This window comes from Hyperoodon ampullatus, assembly GCF_949752795.1.
Source record: "Hyperoodon ampullatus genome assembly, chromosome: X".
Taxonomy (NCBI): domain Eukaryota; kingdom Metazoa; phylum Chordata; class Mammalia; order Artiodactyla; family Ziphiidae; genus Hyperoodon; species Hyperoodon ampullatus.
The window spans coordinates 106,803,515-106,823,487 of NC_136913.1; the positions used below are offsets into that span (position 1 = coordinate 106,803,515).

At 37.3% G+C, this 19,973-nt stretch overlaps 1 protein-coding gene across 1 annotated transcript; it reads left to right on the forward strand.

Annotated features, from left to right (window-relative positions):
- Positions 1–3,233: 3,233 nt before the first annotated feature.
- On the forward strand, positions 3,234–18,861 carry XIAP (X-linked inhibitor of apoptosis; the record flags this gene model as incomplete). Its single annotated transcript, XM_079727598.1, has 6 exons — positions 3,234–4,110; positions 5,217–5,316; positions 6,955–7,033; positions 8,877–8,919; positions 12,454–12,654; positions 18,668–18,861. The coding sequence occupies 6 exons, from the start codon at positions 3,234–3,236 to the stop codon at positions 18,859–18,861; spliced, it is 1,494 nt and encodes a 497-aa protein (XP_079583724.1).
- Between the last annotated feature and the right edge of the window lie 1,112 nt (positions 18,862–19,973).

Sequence of the window (19,973 nt, forward strand, 5' to 3'; positions counted from 1 at the left end):
CATTATATGTATATTTTAAACACAACATCTCACCATCTTGAAATCTTCCATACCCCTCATATAAACATGTACCACCGCTTGCTGATTCTTTTTATGCCAGTGTTGGCTTTCAGAGTGCCATTTTTCCCAACCACTGTTCCCTCAAGATTTCTGACTGCCTGGCCCCTTTATGTCAAAGCTTTCTTGGATATCTTTCTCTCTGTGTGCCTTCTTACCTTTCTCCTTACCCAGTACAAAGCCTGAATATGCTTTCACAAAGAGACCTTAAGTTACCTCAGCATACTTTATTCCACTCTGACTTTTTCACATCCAAAACCTTCTCCAGTATTCATACCTCATTTTCTTCTGTATTCCTGTGCCCCACATATACTTATTTTCTAAATATCATCTTTCCCACCTGCATTTCACTTAAATACTTTTTTTAAAAAATCATCTCCCATCCCTTTCTTTTGGCGCTTTCCTCCAGTCCCAAGGTTTCTGTCTTTTGTCAGTCGGTTTTCTCTCTTTTAGTCTTAACCTTTCTGGTAGTTCTGTTTTCTCATCCTTCTCCAAAAGCTCACACTCTGATAATGTATATGTAGTTTTCAGTTGAATGCTTCTGAATAAATATCTGCTTTTCAAAACAGTGAAATCTAAACTATTAGTATGGAAATAACCCCTGGGAAGATGAGGTCTCCACTTGAAAGCTTCAAATAGAGATTCTCCTGCTAGTGTTGAATGATGGAGCTTTATCTAATATTATCTGAAATGGGATGACTACTTGAACCATGCAAAATATTCACTATTATGAAATGAGAATAGATCATTGATTTTACACTTCTATTTTGATTGACCTGAGATACAAAACGTAACCACCTCAGAGAAGGTAACTTTCATATGTTTTAGATTATATTCAGCATTTATTCTTCAGGATAATTATAGACTTAGAAATGTTTAATCCTGTCTCCTAGTCCATGCCAAAGTCCCTTCCAGTGATGAGAGGAATTCATAAGCTACAAGACAACCCAATCCATTTTATACTGATATTGATTGTTGTAGCTGTTCATCCCTGTATTGGGTTAAAGTCTGCTGGCTTTAATTATATTCATTAACTTTAATTCTGCCCCTCAAGCTAAACAGAATTTGGATCCCTTTTCTACATGACTGCCTTTTAGATAGTTATTCTATCCTCTACACCCCTCTCCCTACAATTTTCTTTTCCCTTTGAGATAAATACTTGACTCTTCCAACTATTCTTCATAGGATACCATTTTCATCATCCTGATTGCTCTCTATGGAATGGACTTTGTTAATGTCCCTTCTAAAATGTGTTCAGAATTAGAAATAATACTCAGTATGTAGCAGAATTGAATCTGGATTTTGCACACCTGTACGTTAATGCAGACTGAAGTTACTTCAAGTTTTTTAGCTGCCATGTAATGTTGGCTCATGATGAGTTTGTAATTAACTCAAATCCCAAGATTTTAATCTGGAGGTTTCTCTTCACATGACTTCTTTCCAAACCAATATCCCATCTTCCTTTAGTTGTACCACAGATTTTTAAAGTCAGAATATAAGACTTTACACATATCCCTATTTTATCTCATTAGCCTATCAGCCAGCCTTGGTTTCTTTGAATCTTGGTTTTTGTCATCTACCTTATGCTGATTCAACAAAGAGTCTTGAAGCTAGTGTTGGAATGTTTTCAGACATCTGGGAAACAATAATCAAAAATCATGGAGACTGTCTTCCAAAAATTGTTGTATGCAGATATAACTCAGCTCTTGAGGTGTATATGAATTAATACCATTGTAAATTGGGTCCAGGAAAGACTGAAGTCCATTGCCAGCCTGCAAGACAGAAGCCTTTTGTTGAACATTAACTCCAAGAGACATGATGTTCCAAGACATATTGTGCCAACATAATGCCCAAAGAGCTGCTAATTCTTCCTAAGAAATCAGTTACTATACATATGAAGTAGAGACAGAGTCATTGTGACCATTCTTTTATTTTGCATTTGGCAAGCATGTACTGAGCACAGTGTCAGGAACAGTGTGAGGTTCTAGAGAACCAGGTTTGCCTGGGGCAACCCTTATTTGTGCCTCTTGTCCCAATGTAATTATTAGTAGCATCATTTTTCACTTTCAAAAGAGTTCAGGTTTGGAGGATAAATTATCTTGGCCACTCTTCTCATAATCCAACCAGTTCCTTTTAGTATTTTATCTTGGTTAAATATTACACAGCTGTAATTTGGCAGCTCTAATGAGGCTGCAATAGTACTTCTCTTCCATTTGAACAGTTTGTTTCTTGACCGTGGGCAGTTGATAGCAAAAGTAACTGCAGTTAAGGTCTACAAGTACTTAGTATTTTTCCTGTGCCACCCTCTAGAGGGCAGTATTATATACATTTGAAATGATCCAATTCTAACAAAAATGGACTCTGTTTATACGTGAAAATCATAAACATTTGATTCTCTTAAAGAATACATTGGAACCAACATTGTGAATAAAACTTATCTTTTGCTAATCAATAAAGAAATATTAAAAATTCATTGACATTCTGAACATTCTTTTTTTTAATTGTAAAAACTGAACTTAGGGCTTCCCTGGTGGCGCAGTGGTTGTGAGTCTGCCTGCCGATGCAGGGGACACGGGTTCGTGCCCCGGTCCGGGAAGATCCCACATGCCACGGAGCGGCTGGGCCCGTGAGCCATGGCCGCTGAGCCTGCACGTCCGGAGCCTGTGCTCCGCAACGGGAGAGGCCACAACAGTGAGAGGCCCGCATACCGCAAAAAAAAAAAAAAAAAAACTGAACTTAGATGCCTTGAATATACAATGATCCATTATAACAATTATGCATAGACTTCAAGAATCTGCATATTTTATGCTTCTTTCATGTTTTTCCTAATTAATGATTTTACATGGTTAATAATTTTAATATATTCTGCATCACATAGTTTTCATATTTATGTAAAATAGGCACTTAAAATGAATAGTTCTGATCTACCTGCTTAAATATTACTTTCCTCTAAAAGAGAAAACAAAACTGCTAGTTTTTACTTTATAACCTGAATCATGTGGTAATGTAGAATTCTAGTATTTAGAATTAGAATGTTTCTTAAATATTGTGTCATCAGTGGGTAATTTGTTAACGCCTAATATCAAAAGTATATTGCTTGTGTTTGACATTTTTGGATTTCCTAATGTAATGTTCTCTTTTTAGAAAAGGTGGACAAGTCCTATTTTCAAGAGAAGATGACTTTTAACAGTTTTGAAGGATCTAAAACTTGTGTACCTGCAGACATCAGTAAGGATGAAGAATTTGTAGAAGAGTTTAATAGATTGAAAACTTTTGCTAATTTTCCAAGTAGTAGTCCTGTTTCAGCATCAACACTAGCACGAGCTGGTTTTCTATACACTGGTGAAGGAGACACCGTGCGGTGCTTTAGTTGTCATGCAGCAGTAGATAGATGGCAGTATGGAGACTCAGCAGTTGGAAGACACAGAAAAGTATCCCCAAATTGCAGATTTATCAATGGCTTTTATTTCGAAAGTAATGCTGCACAGCCTACAAATCCTGGTGTCCAAAATGGTCAGTACAAAGCTGAAAACTGTCTGGGAAACAGAAATCATTTTGTTTTAGAAAGGCCATCTGAGACTCATGCAGACTATCTTTTGAGAACTGGACAGGTTGTAGATTTATCAGACACCATATACCCAAGGAACCCTGCCATGTGTAGTGAAGAAGCTAGATTAAAGTCATTTCAGAACTGGCCAGACTATGCCCACTTAACCCCAAGAGAGTTAGCTAGTGCTGGACTCTACTACACGGGTATTGATGATCAAGTACAATGCTTTTGTTGTGGCGGGAAACTGAAAAATTGGGAACCTTGTGATCGTGCATGGTCAGAACACAGGCGACACTTTCCTAATTGCTTCTTTGTATTGGGCCGGAATTTTAATATTCAAAGTGAATCTGATGTCGTGAGTTCCGATAGGAATTTCCCAAATTCAACAAATCCTCCAAGAAATCCAGCCATGGCAGATTACGAAGCACGGATCATTACATTTGGGACATGGATATACTCAGTTAACAAGGAGCAGCTTGCAAGAGCTGGATTTTATGCTTTAGGTAAACTTTACTATAAAATTAGGCTAATAAATAACTTTCCAACTATCCCAGGGCTCCTAAAAAGTAGATAGATGCCATTTGCCCCCTGAACTGGTAAATATTTAGGTGTAGGCTGACATCGTTATTTATATTAGTATTATTCTGTGAACCCTTATGTTGAATCTGTAATATAACCACTGAATTTACATGGAAAAGATTACCGTATTATGAGTCATATTTATCTTTATGTAATTGTGTTTTGGAGAAGAATGACATGCAAAAGATGATAGATATCCCTGATAGAAGAGTAGGTCTGATAGTAATACTAACTATAATTTATTGCACACCTACTGTATGTGCTCAATACGTATATTACATGCATTTTCTCTATGCCTCATAACAACCCTATAAGAAGAGTTAACATTAGGGAGTTTACCTTGGCTGATGTTAAAATTGATACCTGCCTTTTGTACATAGACTATATATTTGAAAGCCGCCCTGTATATTCGAAAGATGCCTTATTGCTTAAAATGAGCACTTTTCAAGTGGACTGCTGTAGACATGTCAGTAGGGAAGGAAGGGCCATTAGTGTGATGGCTTCCAGGAATATTCAGAAAAATTATACCGTTATATATCTGACCCAGTTACTTTAAGATTGAATAGTGCCAAAATACAAAATACAAGTTATTTCAATATTTTATTTACTTAGTATCATATAGCAATCTTGAAAGTTTGTTTAGTGTCATATAGCTATAACCTTAGAGAAACTTATCCTATAATTTCATTATACTGAACTTTATTGTTAAAGTTTCACAGTTTGAAAAAGTAAATGTAGCATTGATGGCCCCAAATGACATATGTTAAAACAATTGTGATTTTTCACATAAAAATTGGGAAATTTTATTTTTGTCTTCTGTAAAATACCTCAAATTGAATCAGTGAATTTAGTGTGTATTTCCTTCTCAAATGATCTTATCTGTTACTTAGATGTGAATTCAGATATCTTCTTTAAGCTATGAGACTTTCATGTAATTTAGAAATGCTTAATTTTATAGTATTTAAAAGGATATTTTGGGGTAAGCTTGTAATTGCCCAAATACATGTATTTTTACTTGTGTGTTTCTTAGGTGAAGGTGATAAAGTAAAGTGCTTTCACTGTGGAGGAGGGCTAACTAATTGGAAGCCCAGTGAAGACCCTTGGGAACAACATGCTAGGTGGTATCCAGGGTAAGGTATTTAAATGTTCCTTCAGTGACAGGCAAAGTTGGACAGTACATAAGCAGTGGGAAGACTTGAATAACTTTTCACGTCAGCTATTTTTGCCTTCACCAATTGAAATTTGAAATTCACACCAGGTTTATAAAAATGGGGTCACCTACTTTATATACATTTAAAAAAAACACCTAAGCCTTCTCCAGTGACCAAACCATTTATTACTTATGTATCACATCTATGACGTTCAGATGATTCTATTTCTAAACACCAAATTAGGAATGTATGGGACTTCCCTGGTGGCGCAGTGGTTAAGAATCCACCTGCCAAAGCAGGGGACACAGGTTTGAGCCCTGGTCCGGAAAGATCCCGCATGCCGCAGAGCAACTAAGCCCATGTGCCACAACTACTGAGCCTGTGAGCCACAACTACTAAAGCCCATGCACCTAGAGCCCATGCTCTGCAACAAGAGAAGCCACTGCAATGAGAAGCCCGCGCACCACAACGAAGAGTAGCACCTGCTCGCCGCAACTAGAGAAAGCCCCCGTGCAGTAACGATGACCCAACGCAGCCAAATTAATTAATTAATTACTTTTTTTAAAAAGAAGGAATGTATGCTTTTGTTGTTGTTGGAAGTAGGCTCTTTATTTTTTTTATTTTTTAAATTTAAAAAAATTTTTTGTCCTTGTTGGTCTTTGTTGCTGTGCGGCTTTCTGTAGTTGTGGTGAGCGGGGGCTACTCTTCATTGTGGTGCGCAGGCTTCTCATTGCGGTAGTTGCAGCACGCAGGCTCAGTTGTGGCGCACGGGCTTAGTTGCTCTGCGGCATGTGGGATCTTCCTGGACCAGGGGTCGAACCCGTGTCCCCTGCATTGCAGGCAGATTCTTATCCACTGCGGGAAGTAGGCTCTTTAATGATGGGCATGAGAGCCCACGTTGCCAAGGAGATTCCTTAAGAATCCATCACGCCCTCTAACAAATATTACTGAATCTCGCTGATTCTAAGGCACACAGTTGGTCATGTTTTCAGATCTCTGAAATCAGGACACATCTGGTGGTGGGTCATAATTTAACTGGCAGTGGTAGTACATAATATAAGCATGCTGCTTACACTCAGTGGCATCTTAGAATGATGACATATTCTAAACGTCTCTTTGCCATGTTGCCTCTTTAAAATAAAGTACACAGATGTGTACAGTGTACAGTGATGTGGATTTTTGGCCTACAAAATAGTACAACTTAAAACTTCAGAATGATCATTTGAAAATAAATCTTAACCTTAAACAGCCTTAAAAGGAAAGGCTGAAAGCCTAAAGAATTCCTTTAAAATGTACAATTGGTTAATCTCTAAATAAAACTCATTAAGATTACTTAAAACTTGTTTTTAAATGTCAAGGTGCTAATTTAATAACTTGTGTAAAAGCTGAAAGTTCTCAAGTTGATATTTTTGCTCTACTGACATTAGCATATTAGGATAACAAAGGGAACATTTTTTTAACCTTAAAATGATAGTTTAATAGGGAATTGAGTAACATTTTATTTTGTGGCTCCTTAGAAATATCAAAAAGCAAGTTAATTAAGATGATGGAGGTTATATCTTTAATTATACTTTACTAATTTATGAGCTACTAAAGTTTAACCTTTTATTTGTTTAGGTGTAGATATCTGTTAGAAGAGAAGGGACAAGAATACATAAACAATATTCATTTAACCCATTCAATTGAGGAGTCTCTGGTAAGTCACATATTGTAGAATATATATTTTCAGATATTACATAATTTGTTTTGCAATGATTTCTTGGTATAAAATTCACAGTGTAGTATTTTAGATTAATAATGTATGGTGATAGAATGTAAAACAACAAGGGTGAACCCTAATGTAAACTGTAGACTTTGGGTGATTATGACGTATCAGTGTAGGTTCACTGATTTTAACAAGTGTGCCACTCTGGGAAGGATGTTGATAATGAGGGAGGGAACGCATGTGTTGGGGCAAGGGGTACATGGGAAATCTCTGTATCTTCCCCTCAATTTTACTGTGTACCTAAACAGTCTTTAAAAAGTAGTTGTTAAAAAATATAACTCTGCTACACCGCTAAACAAAATATAATGGTTCAGAAGAGAGTTATGCAAAATCACCTGAAGAAACAGAATCGCCCCCAGGGCAGAAGGCTTGATGGAGGTGTTAAGACACCAAAAGAAGGTATGTGTGACCAAAAGGAAGTCAGTGAGCAAAAATGATACAAATGAACTTATTTAACAAAACAGAAACAGACTCACAGACTCAGAAAACAAACTTATGGTTACCAAAGGGAAAAGGTGGGGAGGGGGATAAATTAGGAGTTTGGGTTTAACATATACAAACTACTATATTTAAAATAGATAACTGGGACTTCCCTGGTGGTGCAGTGGTTAAGAATCCGCCTGCCAGTGCAGGGGACATGGGTTCGAGCCCTGGTCTGGGAAGATCCCACATGCCGTGGAGCAACTAAGCCCGTGCGCAACAACTACTGAGCCTGTGCTCTAGAGCCCGTGAGCCACAACTACTGAGCCTGCGTGCCAAAACTACTGAGCCCTTGTACCACAACTACTGAGCCCTTGTGCCACAACTACTGAAGCCCACGCCCCTAGAGCCTGTGCTCTGCAACAAAGAGAAGCCACTGCAATGAGAAGCCCACGCACCCCAATGAAGAGTAGCCCCAGCTCGCCGCCAACTAGAGCAAGCCTGCACACAGCAATGAAGACCCAACACAGCCAAAAATAAATAAATTTATTAAAATAAGTAAAATAGATAACCAACAAGGACCTACTGTATAGCACAGGGAACTCTGCTCAATATTCTGTAATAAGCTAAATGGGGAAAGAATTTGAAAAAGAATAGATATATGTATATGTATAACTGAATCACCTTGCTGTACACCTGAAACTAACACAACATTGTAAATCAACTATACTCCAATATAAAATAAAAATTTTTAACGTAAAACAGTAATGTATGGTGAGCTTAAAGGGGAGATCTTGAAGAGTGCTCGTTTTTCTTAAGCTAAAGCAAATTTGTGAAAAGGGTATCAGGATGAACTGATTTAAGTATCACTGTAGGCGAAAATGGGCTTGAAGAACTAAAACACTTGAATCCCTCAGCCTTCTGAAATTAGAATTGTATAATGTGTTTTGTACTACTAGTCTTTAACTTTTCACAGACAATATTTAAAATCTCAAAAAGGTATCCATATTGATAGTGTGACCTGGGGTGGCCAAGGCATCAGTACTTTGTGGAAAGAGCCCTGGACTCGAATGAGACACAAGAGTTGCCATTATGGCCCTCCCATGAACTGTATTGCCTCAATCAAGTTGTTTAATCTCCCTGAGCCTCAGCTTCTTGTCTGTAAAGTGAATGGATTGGGTTAGATGATCTTTTAACTTCTAGCTTCATCAGGCTATATGCCTCTTGTGAATATTCATATGTTGAACTGGAATAAAGCTAATTTATAAACTCATGATTAACATAACTTCTCAAATTGAAGTAATTGTCTTCTACCAAAAGGAATTCTAACTTATAATTCATATTTCTATTTTAGACGAGAACTGCTGAAAAAACACCATCATTAACTAAAAGAATTGGTAAATATTCTTATTAAAATAAATACTTTAATTTCATTGCCAATTTATTATACTTGTTACTTATAAGGTGGAAAGGTAAACTGATTCTTTCAAGGTATATATCTTTTAGATGAGATTGCTATAGACTTAAGAATTAATGAAGTGCCTGTAAATTTAAGTTGGATATTTATATACTGGGAACATTGGTTCAGAGGTTGGACAGTTTTTCCAAGTTCGAGAGGAACAGCTGTAGGCTCTCCATTGTTATTTCTGTTAAAATCACAAAAAGCGTTGTGTATTTTTGTCAATGGGGTTTCTTTAGTTAGCCAGGATTGTGCATCCAGTGCTCTACTAATGTGCCATCACTATGATCAGCCCTAACCTTCCTGCTTCCTTATTCCATGCCATCTTTTTGCCTTCCCCAGCTTCTTCACAAAGGAGTATGGTTTGGTTTGTTTACCTCCTATTACCTTTTAGAGAGGTAGAGGATTTTTATCACAAAGATTATTTACTCATGATAGGCATCTTTAAAAACTAAAGTGTGCACAGAAAGATATTATGTGAAACAAAGAAGATATTGTTATCCCACTTTTCAGATGAAGAAACAGAGAGGTTAAGTGACCTGCCCACGGTTACATTACAAAGCATTAGTGGAACTAGGACTGTAAATAAGGTCTTCTGAATCCTATATCACACTACAGATCTCATTCTCAACCTAGGCATCATGTTTCAAAAATAGTAAAGTTTAATTTAGAATATGTCTGGTGATTCCCCACTCCCTATACTCATAACATCATCTATTTAGTATCTTAAGGATTAGAAGGCAAGAGAATACTATATATATTCATACGTATGCTAGAGAAGGAGAGCCAATTTGATACTATTTGATTAAGGTTTTGTAATGTGCATAAATGATACAGTTTAAGAAATCATTTATTCCAGCCAGTATTTTTGAAATTATCCAGAAACAAAGATTCTATAACATTTCTTGATAATAATCATCCTTATACTGCATACTCTTCCTTTTATGCCTAGTGAGACTCTTGCTCTGGTTTAGGATTAGTGTTTTTAAATGAAGATATAATTCATACAGCAAAAATTGCACCCATATAAAGTATACACTTTAGTGGGTTTTGGTATATTCACAGGGTTGTACAACCATAATTACTATTTAATTGCAAAACATTATCATAACCCCAGAAAGAAACCCCATACTCCTTAGCAGTCGTTCACCATTGCGGCCCCTCGACCCCCAAGCACAAACAACCACTTATCTACTTCTGTTTCTATGTTTCTATTCTGGACGTATCATATAAATGGAGTGATAATGTGTGGTTTCAAGGTTCATCCAGTCATATAAGTTCAACCCTTATCATATATGAGTACTTCATTATTTTTTATGGTGGAAAATATTCCTTTATATGGATAATACCACATTTTGTTTATCCATTCATTAGTCAGTGGACATTTGGGGTGTTTCCACTCTTTGGCTATTATGAATGATGCTGATGCTGCTATGAACGGTTGTGTTCAAGTTTTTGTGTGGGCATATGTTTTTAGTTCTCTTGGATATATGTTTAGGGGTGGAGTTTCTGGGTCATGTGGTAACTCTATGTTTAAACTTTTGATAAACTGCCAGATGGTTTTCCAAAGTGGCTGCACCATTTTATATTCCCACCATCAGTGTATGAGGGTTTCAGTTAGTTTTTCCACATCCTTGTTAACACTTGTTGTCTGTCTCCTTATTACAGCTCTCCTAGTGGGTGTGAAGCATGTCTCATTGTGGTTTTGATTTGCATTTCCCTGATAGCTAATGATGTTGGGCATTTTTTTATGTGCTTATGGGCCATTTGTATGTCTTCTTTGGAGAAATGTCTGTTCATCTCCTTTGCCCGTTTTTTAGTTGGGTTACTTTTTTTTTATTATGGAGTTGTAATAGTTCTTTATATATTTTAGTTCTTTATACATTATACATATAAGTCCCTTGTCAAATATATGATTTGCAAATATTTTCTCCCATTCTGTGGGTTGTCTTTTCACTTTCTTGTTGGTGTCCTTTGAAGCATATTACTTCTTAATTTTGATGAAGTTCAATTTGTCTGTTTTTTGTTGCTTATACTTTTGGTGTCATATCTAAGAAATCATTGCCTAATCCAAGGTCACCTGTGTTTTCTTCTGAGAGTTTTATGGTTTTAGCTCTTACATTCAGGTGTTTCATCCATTTTGAGTTCATTTTTGTATATGGTATGAGGTAGAGGTCCATCTAACCATCACCCAGATCAAGATATAGAACATTTCCACCACCCTGGAAAGCTCCTTCAGGCCCCTTCCCAATCAATATCCACCCTCAAGTTATATTCTGACTTCTATTACCATAGATTAGATTTGAACATCTTAAAAATGTAATCATACAGTATGCACTCTTTTGTCTCTGGTTCATCATTATGATGATGTTTTGTTTATCATATCTATGTGATTGATCCATGTTGTCTGTGGCAGTAGTTCATTTTTCTTTCTTGCTGTGTAATATTTGAATATACCAGAACTTACTTATCCATTCACCTGATGATGGGCATTTGAGCTGTTTCCAGTTTGGGCCTGTTATAAATAACACTGCTGTGAATATTCTTGTGTATGTCTTTGGTGGATATATGTACTCATTTTTAATACCCAAGAGTGGGGAAGTTCCTGGCCGTCCAGTGGTCAGGACTCGGCGCTTTCACTGCCAGGGCCCAGGTTCAGTCCCTGGTCGGGAACTAAGATCCTGCAAACTGTGCGGCGTGAAGAGTGGAATTGATGAGTCAGGAGAAGTCTCCTCTTTTAGCACATCACTACACAATCTGTATTCCTACTTTGAGTGTCATTAAAGTGACTCTATTTGCTTTCTTGCCTTATCTAGTCCACACCCACCCCCAGCTGCAGAAACTAAGTCAGAGAGATAGGAAAGTGATACATTCAAGGTCACAGACTGCGTCTTCCTCTATTTCCCATGATTTTTTCAAAATAATTGCTGGTGATTCACTAAAGACATCCACGCTTTTCAGATTTTTGAAGCACTTAACCCTTTTCTTATCTGTTTTACCTTATCTTGCACTGTTCATGTAGTCTTTAAAGCACCTAATCTCAATTCATAATGCTACAAAATACATACTCATTGCATTTTCAACTGTTGTAAGATTCTGAAAGTGATTCTTCAATGCCCAGGTATTTCTAAATCCTCTTCCCAAAGCAACTTTGGTTTGGTGGTTTGGTTTTGATTTGTTGTTGTTGTTTATTTATTTGGCTGCATTGGGTCTTAGTTGCGGCACTTGGGATCCTTTTTTTTTTTTTTTTTTAGTTGCGGCATGTGAGGTCTAGTTCCCTGACCAGGGATCAAACCTGGGCTCCCTGCATTGGGAGCGCAGAGTCTTAGCTGCTAGACCACCAGGGGAGTCCCTGGTTTTGATATTTTGCTTGTTGCTTAAATTTTTCTTTTTAATTATACTTTGCTGTTGAGTTATGTTCATGAAAATAATTAAACTCTATGATCCTTTTCCTCACCAATTTTCATTTCAGATGATACCATATTCCAAAATCCTATGGTACAAGAAGCTATACGAATGGGATTCAGTTTCAAGGACATTAAGAAAATAATGGAGGAAAAAATTCAGACATCTGGGAGCAACTATAAATCACTTGAGGTTCTGGTTACAGATCTAGTGAGTGCTCAGAAAGACAATACACAAGATGAATCAGGTCAGACTTCATTACAGAAAGGTACGCATGCCTGTTTTTAAAAAGCAAGACACACCTAACATCACTTCATTATGGATAGTATCTTACATGACTTTGTGGCCCATTCATTTCCCTCCTCTCATATTCCCCTTAGGATAAATGTTTTTTAAAACTTTTTATTATGAAAACTGTCAAACATACTCAAAAGTGGAGAGAATAGTATGATGAACCCTCATGTACGCATCGACCATCTTCAATAATTATCAACACTTTTCCAATCTTGTTTCACTTCTTCCCCCACCTTTTTTTCTTTGCTGTAGTATTTCAGAGTAAATCCCAGACATCATTTACCTATAAATATCATTTACCTATAAATGCTTCAATAAATATCTAACAGATGGGGACTTCTTTTAACATCACCTTAATACTGTGTGTTAATCTGCTCAGACTTGTTATAACAGTACTGTAAACTGGGTGGCTTAAACAACAGACATTTGTTTCTCATAGTTCTGGAGCCTGGGAAGTGCAAGACCAAGGTGCAGGCAGATTTGGTTCCTGGTGAAGACTCTCTTCCAGGCTTGCTGATGGCTGCCTTCTCTAAGTCCTCACATGGCCAAGAGAGAGAGCACTCTGCTTTCTGTTCCTCTTCTTATAAGGACCTTGATCCCATCATGGAGTCCCATCCTCATTACCTCATCTAAACCTAATTACCTCCCAAAGGCCCCACCTCCAAGTACCATCACACAGTGGGTTAGGGGTTCAATGTATGAATTTTGGAGAGACAGACATTTAGCCCATAACATACTGTTGTCACATTTAACAAAATTAACAGTAACTCCATATCATCTGAAATTCAGTTGGTTTTAATTTTCCTCATTGTCTTAAAATGTATTTACAGTTCATTTGTTCTACTCAGGGTCCAAATAAGATCCAGTGATCCATTCATTTTAAAAGTGTGAGTTTATGCTCTATTTTAGATAAAGAACAACAAAGACTAACTTTTATCATTGTGTGTAGACTATAAGTTTTGTAGTTGAAACTCTTTGGATTTAGAGTGTTCTGCAACATTTCATATGATATAAATATATAAAGGGGTCATATTGCTTAATAGAGCTTGAATTAATGGCATCTTAATACTATGAATCATGTATAGAAAGTGTATTAAATAATGTAGAAGAGAAGTATATAACCTCCTTTTAGGAAAAAGAAAGATAAAAAATACAAGTTTCTCCTTTAAGGATGACAGCTACTCTAGAGCTTGCCAACAACATTGGAGGTTAAAGAAAAGGTATCAAACTGAATACATTCTTGGGGTACTTTATTATAATCGTTCTCTAAGCTTTTGACCACCTATATCAAAAGATAAGAACTCTCCAAGGGCTAATGAACCTAAAAGTTCACTTTTTTTTTTAACCTTAAAGACCCTTTTGATCTTTAGGTTATTTCAGATGCTTTTGAAACATTATTCAGATAATTACATAAGTCATAAAACAGTATAATATTAATGATGTTTTAAATTACATTAGTTGATGTAAAGAAAGCATCTTTTCCTTAAAGATGCATGTATTTTAAACCTATAATAGCTCCACGTGTCTTGGTGATGGTGAAACAAACCATTTACTTCGTGATACAAGTGATTGTGCCATTCTCCCCTTAACCACAACTCAAGCTTAATTAAGTTTGACAATAAGGTGTTAGTTTTTATACCTGAAGGTGTTTACAACAGAAAGATTTAGTGGGTTGCAGTAGGAAGAGAACAAGGGACAGAGTGTATTGGGGCATGTTTGTCCTCTATCCAACGGGAGTTGGTGGGGGGTTCTCATTGCTGAGACTGCAAGCCAGGGTAGTGTGGGAAGGAGGGCCTAAACAAATGCCAGCTCTCAGGGGCACGGGTTAAAATTCATCACATGATCTCTCCTTAGTCTCACAAAATTGAGAGGCAAGTAATTGTTACAGGCTGTCTTCTCATGGAGGACTGCTGTCTATTTCTCTTCCCAAAAGCTGATGAGGAAAGACTGGCACTAAGAATCTTTTAATTCTATACAAAATAGAGGGTGGGCCTAATTGAAGTAAAGCAGATGGAAGTTATTAGAAAAAAGTACAATGTTATTATTACTCATTGAGAAATCCTAGATTCAATACTAGTTTTTATCCCATTGGCTCTGTGACAAAGAATACCCCAGTCTTCTAAAGATAGTACCAAATTAGTATCTTTTTTTCTTTCTTTTTAAAAACAACATAGTATGATATAAAGCCCTTTATTTCATGTGTGTGCTAAGGCACTTGCTTTAATCCTTATGTGTATATTACAGAACATAATGTAAAAATCAAATAACCCATACACATTTCTTATCAGTCTGTCTTTCCACTTGAATCTGCTCTGATAGGAACATTAACAACATCAGTTTATTCTAGAAGTGGTTTAAAATAATGTAGTAAAAATATTAGCAAATAACATCAAAGATTATCTAGCTGTTGCCTTTATTGCTATGTGCCAGAACCTCCCGACCTAGAAGGGGGCCTTGTAGGAAGTAGAAGGGGAAAGGTACCTCAGGAAAGGAAAGAACCCAATAGTTACTCTAAAGGCTAGAGTGAAGTAATTGCCAGAGGTAAACTATTAGTCTGGAAAGAATGCCCAGACTATCACCATCTCAAGTAAGTGTCTGTATGCAAGCCTGAAATAAGGTAGGAAAAGTGGAGTTCATGATATCTGTGTTTGGTAGGCATGACATTTCATCCATTGTGGTCTGCAAACATGGAATCACAAACAATCGGAATGAAAGGAACCTTAAAGATCATATAAAATTTTCATTACTTCAGAGAAAACTGAAGTGCAGATATGTTGTTACTCAAGGTCACTCAGATAGTTGGGAGTAAAATTCAGGTTTCCTGACTTCTGGTCCGGTGTTCCTGTTTTTTTTTTTTCTTTACTTTTTAAAAAATTGTGGGGAATTCCCTGGTGGTCCAGTGGTTAGACTTGGCCCTTTCGCTGCTGAGGGCCTGGGTCCCATCCCTGGTCAGGGAAGTAAGATCCAGCAAGCCACGCGGCGCAGCCAAAAACAAAACAGTTGTGGTAAATACACATAAAATTTACCTTCTGAACCATTTTTAAGTGTAGAGTTCAGTAGTTTTAAGTACATTCACACTGTAGTGCAGTCAATCTCCAGAACTCTTTTCATCTACAAAACTGAAACTCTTTACCTATTAAACAACAACTCCCATTTCCCCCTCCCCTGGCAACCACCATTCTGCTTTCTGTCTCTGTAAATTTGACTACTGGAGGTATCTGATCCAGTGTCCTTTTTTATTCATTGTGGCATTACATCCAAAAGTAACGTGTAAATTACTTAATTGTCTTCCTTTTTTTGATTTTTCTTGGAATTACAAAGCTACTTTTTTAAAAACGCTGGGAAGGGGTAGTCCCCATACCCCCAGGACTGGCCCAGGTGTAAAGAGACTACCTGAAGGGAAGGAAGCACAAAAGAGACCTGCTGTAGACTCAGGGCAAAGGGAATGCCGTGCTGGGACCTGTGAGCACTACAGGAGGAAACTCTAGCATGGTGGGACTAGCTCTAGGCACACAGGAGAAGTGCAAGAGGATTGGACATGAAGTTACTTGGGTTCTTCGTTCTTATTTGCCTTTTTCTGCTTCTGCATGATCTCCGAGTCCCTCTGCTTGTGGACGGCAGCAGAAAGCCTGTTATCTCAAGTGCTTTCCCTTCACCAAGTCACTCTACTTTTCCATATTCCTCTGGCAGGCTAGCTTGCACTGGTTACCACAGTCTTGGTGATGGCATGAATATATACTTTATTCTGACTTTTTTGGTCAGATGCTTCCATATAATATAAATCAGTTTATAATGCCATCCCTTTGCTTCTGTTGTTTCCTATGCCCCGAATGCCTTTTTCCTGTTTGTATACCTCATCTGATGCCCCACTCCACCCCCAGTTCCTTAAATCCATTTCTTGAACTCATCCTTCAAGGCTCAGCTCAAAGGTCACTTCTTTGAAGTTTTCTCCAATACCCATAGCAGAGTTTGCAGCTCCCTCTACTCTCTCTGCTGTTAAAGCAATTGTAACATCATTTTGGAACTGTTTTTTTTTTTCTCTCCTGCCCATTAGACAAGCTTCTTGGGGGCAGGCAGTTTATCTTCTTATCTCTATGTTCCATGTTTGAGTTTTGATTATGCCCAGGAAGTTGCCTTTTAAGAAAAAAGATTATATAATCCTGTTCTCCACCGCTAATCAAGAAAACCTTTCTGAAGCAATTCTGATATCTTTTTCCAGGTTAAAACCCTTCACTGGCTCCTGGGGTCCTCGGTGTCAAGTCCAAATTCCTTTACATGGGTTGCCAAATCCTTCATGATCAGGCTCCTGCTAACCTTCTGTAGCCTCATGTCATGGTATTTCCCCCTCAGATTCTCTTCCTAAGCCTTACCTGTGCACTTGCAGGCCTGGTTCTGTCTCTCTCCTTGGAGCCTGCTTATGTCATTTCCTCTGCCCAGAACCCTCTTCTCCCATTGCTCCTGTCCCCCAAAGCTGTCTCCCTCTCCTACTTTACTCCTACTCATCCTTTAGGACCCAGTTTAGGTATAATTTTTTCTGGGAAGCCTCCCCTTTTTGTGTGTGTGCACGGACACACACCCTTCCTGTGTTCTTCATGACACATTATAATTACTTTTTATCATCACATTGTATTATAATTTCCTGTCTGCTTGTGTTCCTTACTTGTCTATGAATGATTGGGAGCCCAGGGTCTATATATTTGTTAATTGTTCTATCTCTAATGCCTAGAACCTAGCTAAGTGTTCAGTAAGTATTTGTTGAATAAAATTAGACCACTGTTTCCCAAACTTGTTTTCAGAATAGTGTTCCCCAGAATGTTAAGAGATGCCATGAAAAATGAACTCTGTAGTTAAATAGGGAAATGCATTTTGAACTTCTAAGAGGGCATATATGCTTTATTATACTGCCCTGAACTTGATAGTCATGATTCCCAAATGGCAGTGTGCTCAACCCCATTATTTTAGATTCAGTGAATGGGGCCAAGGAATATATTGTTAAACAAATGCCCCAAGTGATTCTCATGTGAGGCTAAATTTGGTATACACTGGTATACAGTGATTACAAAGGTTGTTATAATAAGTAATGCATTTGGAATACTGCCTAGCACATAGTAGAAGTGCTATATTACTGTTAATTGCTGCTGTTGTTGATGTTGTTGTCATTATAGTTATATGACAGTGAAACATTTCTATGGCATATTTGTTAACATTTCACAAAAATTAGTTTGACAAAGGCTGAATTAAGCAAGAACTTCAGTGCCACCTGTGTATTGATGACACCCAAATCTCTATCTTTAGCCCTGGCTTCTTCTGATCTCAAGACTTGACTCTCCGATTGCCTGTTGGACATTTTTATATGGATGCTGTGCAAACACCTCAAAAAATCTTGAAAATCCCAAACCTGTACCTCCTTTTATATTTCCTATTGGCATCACCATCCCCTTGTCAGCCATGCTAGAAATCTTGAAATCAACTTTATTTCCTTTCTTCCTCATCCCTCACATCCAGTCACCAAATCCTACTTGTCCCACTTCAGAAGTGGCCCTCAAATCCATCCCTCCATTTCTGGAATAAGCCATGCCTTTTCTATATGCTACTTCTTTTACCTAAGCCTTGCTTCTCTGCTTAGCAAACTGCTATTTTTAAATGTCACTCTTCCACTTCCCCCTCCCCCATCCAACAGCCGCCAACCCGTGAAGCCTTCCCCAGCTAGTCTGAACAGAAGAACTTGTTCTGTGGTCTTGTCCCAGAGCACTTTGTATGTAACTTTATTATAGAACTTATCACTTTGTGCTTACCTCCGTAGCCTCAGCTCACATCTTTCTCTCCCACTAGCATGTGAACTACTTAAGAGCAGATGCCATATGTGAGTCATCCTATCTCCCAACACTTGATTAGTGTCTGGCACATAGTAGGGGTTCACATTATTTCAGTGAATTTAAACAACTAGGAAAGTCTAAAATTAACACTTTTTTTTTCTCTTTGTACAGAGATTAGTACTGAAGAGCAGCTAAGGCTCCTGCAAGAGGAAAAGCTTTGCAAAATCTGTATGGATAGAAATATTGCTGTAGTTTTTATTCCTTGTGGACATCTGGTCACTTGTAAACAGTGTGCGGAAGCAGTGGACAAATGTCCCATGTGCTACACAGTCATTACTTTCAAGCAAAAAATTTTTATGTCTTAATCTAACTACAGTAGGCGTGTTATATTCTTATTACGCTGATTGAATGTGTGATGTGAACCAACTTTAAGAAATCAGCATTGAATTCCATTAGCATTTGCTACCAAGTAGGAAAAAAATGTAAACTGTGATGTTATAGTTAGCAATCTAAAATTTGAATTTCTGGATTTTTCAGGATTTTAGCTGTATTATCTGTCCTATTTTTTCACTGTTATTTAATTGAAACCCTAGACTAAGAAGCATCATATTATTATAACTGATCACAATATGTATTTGTAGTACACTGACTTAGATTTCTAAATGTAAGTGAATTAATCAACTGACTTTTTCATCCTTTTTAGATAGGCTTAACAAATGGAGCCTTCTTTGTAAACGTACAGATTAGAGTTAATCTCCCCAATCACATAATTTGTTTTGTGTGAAAAAGGAATGAACTATTCTACACTGGTAGAAAGATAGAGATTATCTTTAGATGTTTGTGTTTTAGCATTTTCTCCATTTTCTTTTAAAATTATACACATGTACTTGGGTGGATGATTTTTAAAATGATTTTGCCATTGTTAAAAGGGTATTTAATAATTGAATACCATCTAGCCTACACGTACTGACATGGAAAGATGTCAAAGGTATATTAAGTGTAAAATCAAGTGGCAAAACACTGTGTATAGAATGAACCAAGTGAGATGTGTGTGTTTTATATACGTATAGAACAGAAGATTTGGAAAGATAGGCACCAAACTGTTAAATGTGGTTTCTTTGGGGAGGGGGGAATGGGTCCCAGAGGGGCTTTACAGGGAGGGACCTTTCACTTTCTACTTTTTTTATTTTGTTCTGTTTGAATTTTTTATAAGTCTGTATTACTTTTGTAATCAGAATTTTTAGAAAGTATTTTACTGATTTAAAGGCTTAGGCATGTTCAAACGCCTGCAAAACTACTTACTGCTCAGCTTCAGTTTTTCTAATCCAAGAAGGCAGGGCAGTTAACCTTTTTGGTGCCAATGTGAAATTTAAATGTTTATATGTTTTTCCTGCTTTGTGGATGAAAAATATTTCTGAGTGGTAGTTTTCTGACAGGTAGACCATGTCTTCTTCTCTTGTTTCAAAATAAATACTCC